At 46.7% G+C, this 7221-nt stretch overlaps 1 protein-coding gene and 1 pseudogene across 1 annotated transcript; one reads left to right on the forward strand and one right to left on the reverse strand.

Annotated features, from left to right (window-relative positions):
* The first annotated feature begins 714 nt into the window (after positions 1–714).
* Positions 715–2193, forward strand: LOC123057803 (ervatamin-B-like; annotated as a pseudogene).
* A 1605-nt stretch (positions 2194–3798) lies between these two features.
* On the reverse strand, positions 3799–5637 carry LOC123057804 (uncharacterized). The gene is made up of 6 exons (XM_044480690.1): positions 5482–5637; positions 5263–5362; positions 5012–5116; positions 4847–4915; positions 4681–4752; positions 3799–4454 (listed from the first exon to the last, which is right to left on the reverse strand). Exons 1-6 carry the CDS (start codon positions 5565–5567, stop codon positions 4068–4070), a joined length of 819 nt encoding a protein of 272 aa, XP_044336625.1. The 5' UTR covers positions 5568–5637; the 3' UTR covers positions 3799–4067.
* Positions 5638–7221: the final 1584 nt, after the last annotated feature.

Consider the following 7221-nt stretch of genomic DNA (forward strand, 5'->3'; position numbering starts at 1 on the left):
CTGTAACAAAATAACACAAGAAATATTTTCTTTGTAGAATACTTTCTGATAAAATTGAAATATGCCAATGCTGGATCGTGGCCTTCTACTCGGATTTGACATGTTTTGTTATGCAGTTAGCTCTCCTCTCTTTCTAATCTGATCCAAGAGCTACTTCCATCCATGGAACACAACTGAGTCAATTAAATTGTTTGCACGATTGAAGCCTAACTTCTCGCGCATGTCGACGCTTTGTTTAATCCGGCCATCATGCTGGCTAATACGTAGTATTTCATACGCGGATATTTTGGCCTCTATGATTTCAGATATGTAAGCATGTGCACAAGCATTACATAGCTGGTGCAGTGCCCCGTTGGCTACCGGATGATTCCGCTTTGGACAAGATTTTACTCTAAATAAATAAATATGGGTGGACTAGACGTGGGAGACATGCCTTGTCCACACCACCTGAATCACCACTTTCTTCCCTCGTCTCAGTGTGCTTCATCTCAGTTACTATTTTCTTCTTCCTCATTGAGCAGCTGCCGCCTCTGCAAGAGGCCGCTACCTCACACGAACCTCCGTTGTAGAGTCTGAGCCGAGCTGGACCAGCGGGGCAGCACGTTGGCCATGCCCTCAGGCATGTTACTTCTTTCATATAGCAGCTGATTTAGTTGGGCTATAAAAGCACCACAGCCTAGCTGAGCATGAGCGGCATCCAATCACCATCAACACGCTAGCGTTACCACCAAATGACTGGTCACACGATCACGTTCTCCATGTGTAGGTGCTCTTCAGTAGCGCTATGTGTGCTCCTTGCCACCAGCTGCCTCATGCTAGCCGGCTGCTCCTCTGAGTCGTTGCCGACGAGCGATGATCTTCCCCGTGACCGTGAGCGCTCCGACATCGGCACCGACGACCACCATGGTCTGATGATGGGCCGTTTCCATGTGTGGATGACGGCGCAAAACAGATCCTACTCCACCTCCGATGAGAAGGCTCGCCGGTTTGAGGTATACAAGAGCAACATGAGGTACATAGAGGCTGTGAATGCCGAGGCCACCACCTCTGGGCTCACGTACGAGCTTGGGGAGGGTCCCTTCACTGACCTTACAGATGAAGAGTTCATGGCGCTTTATACCAGGCAGATTCTGGAAGATGACGAGCAGATTATCACCACCCATGTTGGCCCTGTCAATGGCGCGGGCACATATGAGGGTGTCGCGTGTATGCCAACTTCTCAGCCAGGGCGCCGAGTAGCGTGGACTGGAGGAAGAGAGGCACCATCACCCCGGTTAACGACCAAGGGAAATGCGGTACGTGCAACATCTGTTGTTTTTTTTCTCTACTAGCTATATATAATTATGACAATTGAGAACGACAACTTGCCAACAAAGTAACAACAACGGCTACAAAATACATTTTTACATACGCAGCTAGCTCAATGATTAAGTTAAGCATTGCTATGCAACTGCAGGATCTTGCTGGGCATTCGCCGCCGTGGGTGCAATCGAAGGACTACACAAGTTCAGGAGAGGGACCCTGGTGTCTCTGTCGGAGCAACAGCTAGTAGACTGCGACTCCTTCGACGGCGGTTGCAATGGCGGCCGGGCTAGCAGAGCTTTCTAGTGGATCCAACAGAATGGAGGGATCACCACCACATCCTCCTACGGATACAAGGCAGCCACTGGTCGGTGCAGAACGAACCGTAAGCCGGCCGCAAAGATCACTGGCTCCAGGAGAGTCGAGGGCAACAACGAGGTGTCGCTGAGGAACGCCGTGGCTAACCGACCTATAGCCGTTTTGATCGCGTCAAGTGGCAGCCACTTCCACCACTACAAGGGAGGCATCTTCAACGGGCCATGTAGCACCACGAAGCTGACCCATGCCGTCACCGTAGTAGGCTACGGGCGACAGGCACAAGATGGTGCCAAGTATTGGATCGTGAAGAACTCGTGGGGGGCCACATGGGGTGACAAAGGTTACATGCTAATGAAGATGGGCACAAAGAATCCATCAGGGCAGTGTGGCATTGCGACACGCCCAGTCTTTCCCCTTATGAAAGTAAAAGAATCGACTGATTAATATGCACAGTGTTTGTAATAGTGGCCTGCAAGTGTAAAGTGCGTATGTACGTTGCATATATGTGCCACTATATGTCTAGGTGTGTAATCCGTTTTAAAAAAGAAGGATCTGTACGAACTTTGTAAGTTGTGTTTATTGGTTTCAATGTAAGGTGTTAACTTATTGGTAGCACTATCATGCACAACACGTCATGTGCTTAGCGCATCTAGCTACTTTCATCCTCTATATATAAAATGGAATGTATTGTGGGTCAAAAAAGTGATAAACCTTTTGTCTATACAGGAACAAAATGTCTATAAATCATGAGCGGATCGAAACAATGAGTTAGAAAACTATGATCATATCCCTACAAAAATCCACAAGAATAAAAATGCAATATTTTTAGGCCGAATAGCTCGGCAATCACTGTATGTCGCTCCGCTTACCATGTGCAGAGCCATCACCCCAAACATCAATGACATGATCCGGCCCAATTATTGGAGGGGAATAAAATGTACATATCAACTTTGGTGGTTTCTTCAGCCCCACCGGGTGCCTCTTCTGCAAAGCAATTCTCATGCAAATGGGATCAATTACCGAGTTATGTTCTTTACGCGTTAATGTAACCAATCAGCTGTGGAAAATCCAAGTCCCTTAATTATTAAAGGTTTTTCTTTGGTGCTTAGCACCCTATAACTGATCTCCTAAAACACGACAACTACGAGTTGCTGCGACATTTGCGGGGCTGAGGACTAATGGTGGCATTCACTATTGAATGTGCCATGGCCCGCTGCGTGTGGGACATGGGGAAGAAGAAGTTGTCGAATATGTCTCCGTCACTATAGAGCCTAATGCTAAACAATGATCTTGAACCTCATAGATTCATTATCGCATGGGCAGCGTGGACGGCACGCCACAAAGCCATCCACGAAGGCAGTGGCGGAGCTATGTTATGGCCTGCAGGGGCCATGCACCCCCCCCCCCCCCCCCCCCAGCCTTAATCAAAATCAGGAATTTTTTTAAGGGTTGCTTAGATTAGAAATAATATACCTGCCTAGCTCCGCCACTGTAGAAAGGGTGGTTCCATTCAGCTCTCCACTCATACTGTCATCCTGCTATTCATATCAGACCTAAGGGAGGCCAGGCGACTCGCGAGAAGAATTAAGTTTTTATCTGTTCTAAGAGTCTCTTCAACAGTGTTGGACCTTATCAAACAGATTTTTGTTCATCTCTCTCTAGACCGACCACACCATCAGAATTACCAACGAATTTTGAGTTTATTATCCTGCCACCTCTTGCAGCCTCGCACTCATGAAGACCACCAAACGCGGGGCTTAGCATCATGGATGTTTGAACCAAACTAACCATTGAGAGAAGAAAAGGTGTGCACATTGTTGTCATCTGGAGTCACATTCTTTCCAAAAAGAACCAGCTGCACGCATGGGCTGTCACGTCGCATCCATGTGTGGCACTGAAATTAATGGAGTGGAAGCTGCAGTAATAAGCAAGTGCCACTTAGGCCACTATCTATCTTCCTCTAAAGGAGTGGATGAGCATGTGCAACGTTTGAGCAAGACACGTGATACATTTTTGGTTGGTAAATTGCACCCCGTACTCCACTCATGTTCATCCTTCTTTTCATCAGGCTCTTGATGTGTGTTTTTTTAGAAAAGGAGGAAGACCCCCGGCCTCTGCATCTGGGTGATGCATGCAACCACTTAGACCACTCGCTTCTTCTCTTTCTCTCTTCATGTATCTCTTGTTGTGTGAACGTTGTATCTCTGTTATGCAACTAATTAATGGAAAGGGGGTAATGCCCGGTTCAAGAATATAATGATAGGGATTGCAGTGTTTAAGCGGGTTACCCTCTAGGGCCGCGTGATGTATGATCATGTAGATCATTAAAATTTCAATGTACGTCAACTTGGCGCATAAGCCTTGGAGAACTAAACCGACTTATATATGAAGATGTTCTTACAAAGTAACTGTGGGTGTCGGCATCATAAGCAAGTAGAAGAGTTCTATCAGCCTTCCACGAAAGCGAAACCTCCGATGCCGATGATGGCGACAAATGGCACGAGCGAGGCGCACAGGACAGCCCTTCCGAATGAGAAACAACGCTTGTCAACCTCGTGAGAGCGGGACAGCCAGGAGGAGATCAGGGCCTCCGCTACTCCGGCAATGAAAATACCAGCGAGGGTGAGGTAATAGGCAAGCTTGTTGTGGCCGAACACCACGCCTCTCACCGGCTTGTAGAGCACAGTGCCAACGTCGATGGCCATAGTGAGCAAGGCTACCGTCATCAGCGCTTGTGAGAGCTGTGCTGAGGATAGTACCGTGGTAGGCGGCTCCTCGTTGAATTGGTCTATGTTGATACTGAAGTCGTCGTGGGCGTTGTTGTTGGCCCCGACCTGTAATGTGTATCATCATCATCATCATCATCATCATCATCATCCACAACAATCATGGCAAACAAGTGGAATAACTGATAGGAATGAAAGAGATGGCAGACCACGGGGAAATGTATTTTTGTATGTGTGTGTGTGTGAGAGAGAGTGGGTGCTTTAGGTGGAGGCATCAGGATGACGCAAAACAAAATATCAAACCAGATCAGTCTGTAGAGTAGCAATATCTCACCTGCGCCGCCGGAGAGGTGACGGGAACAATCTGGAGGCCGTTCGTCACCTGAATGGCCACTTGTGCAGCAAGCTGCATGTATGTGGTGGCGCCATAATTAGCAATAAACAAATATAGGACGTTTTCGGTCACTACAGAGTGGAAAATTAACTAGTAGGAGTACTACCTCACAGATGTCGCCGCCACCGTTGACCATGTCCTTAATGTGCTGAGACATGATGAAAGTGTAGTCGAGCTAGTTGACATGCACATGCTCTAATAAAATAAGCTGACCACACAGACGTATCACAGCAAAGGGGGATGAAATCAGATAATATTGAGATGGTCTCACCTGCGACCCGAAATTGTCACTGCCGCTGCTGTCGCCGCCGCCACCACCACCATTGTCCGAAACGACGAGGCCACTCGCCATCTTAGTGGCTACGTGCTCAACAGCCTACATGTCCATACATAGAATTTAGGAAGAGCAAATCAGGCTAATTTGAAGTACTCCCTTCATAAACTAATATAAAAGCATTTAGATCACTAGTAGGGAGTAGATAATAATAAACAAAAACATACTAAGAAAGAATATGCACTTACCTCGTACACGTCGGTGGTCGAGAGAAGGACGGAGATGTGGTCCTTGCTTGGCTGGGGCATGGGCTTGAGCGCCTGCTGCTTGCTGTTGCTCGTCCTGGTCCTGGTGCAGAAAAGCCGGCCGACCCACGGGCCGTCGACCAATTTTGCTGATGATCGACGATGAACAAGAAAAGCTAAACGAGAGAAAGCTGGTGGGTTCATGCATGCATGCTTGCTTACCGGAGGTTCTTCCTGAAGCACTCCGCCTCCTCCTCAATCTCGCACATCCTCGCCGGGAAGCTCTCTGCCATGGGAATGAGATCCATGGTGCATTAGTTAGGGAGATCGGGGGTGGCTACGCTACTGTGTGCTGTGCTGTGGGGCGATCGAGTGAGCCAAGGGGGGAGCTCCGGCTCTTATTGTTCACTATATATAATACTTGAGGGGTTAGCGTGCATTTTCATCCAACTGGACCGGCCACCTTTCCATTACGCGTAGGGTTAGCGCGTACGAGTGACCACTTGGACGTTTTTTCTATTCTTATGTGTTTGTTACCTGCGTTCACTTCCTAGAATCTTGGAGCCGGCAGCTCGGTAGTTTCATGATATACCTGTGCAATTAGGGATGTGCTCCAGTTTTTTGGACGTGGATGCGCTCCATTTTGAAAAGTTTACTGCCGACCTTAAAATCACTGAATGAATGGATGCAATCTTATTCTATTGACATAATCACATGAGTTTCGACCAAAATATGTTGATATACTGATAGGCCATCAATATGGAAAATCATGTGTAGATACTGTCCCTACCTAAATGATAAAATATTTTCTTATAGGATGGCTAGGTCTCAGTCGACTGAGATTTAACCAAGTCTAAGCCAAATGCATAACATGCAAGAGAAAAAAAGAAAAAACTGAAAAAAAAATTGCACGTATCTTAATGTAAGATCTCACGGATAAGTCTCAGTCGACTGAGGCAGAAAGACTGTTTCTTATATAGAAAAAAATAAACGGCAGAAAGAATGCCGGTACTTCAGCTAGAAGGAAAACTGAAAACCCGTCGAAAGCTGCAGGGTACTGTTTGTGATGGTTGCTTTATATATAAAGCGGTGTGAAAACCTGTTTCGAGGGACTTGTACATCATACTGTTGCTGTCCAAACCTAACTTTCTTAGACTGGCCACAGTGGGAGTAACTTCAAGCGTAACATCGGGTCTAACTCAGCAAATTTGCATATGTGGCAATGAGTTAACAAGGAGAGAGGTAAATTGAGTAACTTAGCTAGTTACTCATTCTATAAGTAACATCACACATACCAACACAAAATGAGTCTATAACCTAATAAATGAAGCTTTGCACTATACTACACATATGTTACTACTACCCACTATGGAGATAGTAACATAGTCTAAGATTGGCGTGTATGTTACTAGTGTAAGTTACTCTTCAATGTGACTAGTCTTAAGCCACTTGTTTCCTATTCATAGAGTTAGCATACCGACTAAAGTTATGCATTGAGAGCATCTTCAACAGGCGCCGAACGCGCCGCGCGCAAAAAACAGATTTAGCGCGCGCCCATCGCCTGGTTTGGCGCGGCGCGCAGCGCTGGCTCCAGCAGCCGCGCTAAAATGCAGCGTGCCGCTCCAGCAGCGCGCAAAAATGCGGCGCGCGCGACTCTCGCACAAACAACATATGCATTCGAAAACAGAAGCAAAAAGATCAAAACAAACCAAAATAAATGGTTCAGTTTCGATATTACAACTCAAACAAACAGTTTATCATTCAATACAACAAATAGTGCAATTAAACACAACAAATAGTTCAACAATACAATAACGAACGCACATTTCATGATGCTTTTTGTCGTCCATTCCATGCCCATCACTCCTCAATGAGATCCTTCTGAAGCTCATTATGCGTTGCGGGACGTCGAATGGCATGATAGGAGGCAACAAAACGGGCCACCCTTTCAGCCCTCCGTCG

This window comes from Triticum aestivum, chromosome 3A, assembly GCF_018294505.1.
Source record: "Triticum aestivum cultivar Chinese Spring chromosome 3A, IWGSC CS RefSeq v2.1, whole genome shotgun sequence".
Taxonomy (NCBI): domain Eukaryota; kingdom Viridiplantae; phylum Streptophyta; class Magnoliopsida; order Poales; family Poaceae; genus Triticum; species Triticum aestivum.

Bases quoted from the DNA above. Each gene is read 5' to 3' on its own strand.
- LOC123057804 (XM_044480690.1), bottom strand. From the start codon at position 5,567: ATGGATCTCATTCCCATGGCAGAGAGCTTCCCGGCGAGGATGTGCGAG. The intron at 5,363-5,481 runs GTAAGCAAGCAT...TTTCTGCACCAG, and splicing joins TGCTTCAGGAAGAACCTCCG to GACCAGGACGAGCAACAGCA. The intron at 4,916-5,011 runs GTGAGACCATCT...CATGTCAACTAG, and splicing joins GTGACAATTTCGGGTCGCAG to CTCGACTACACTTTCATCAT.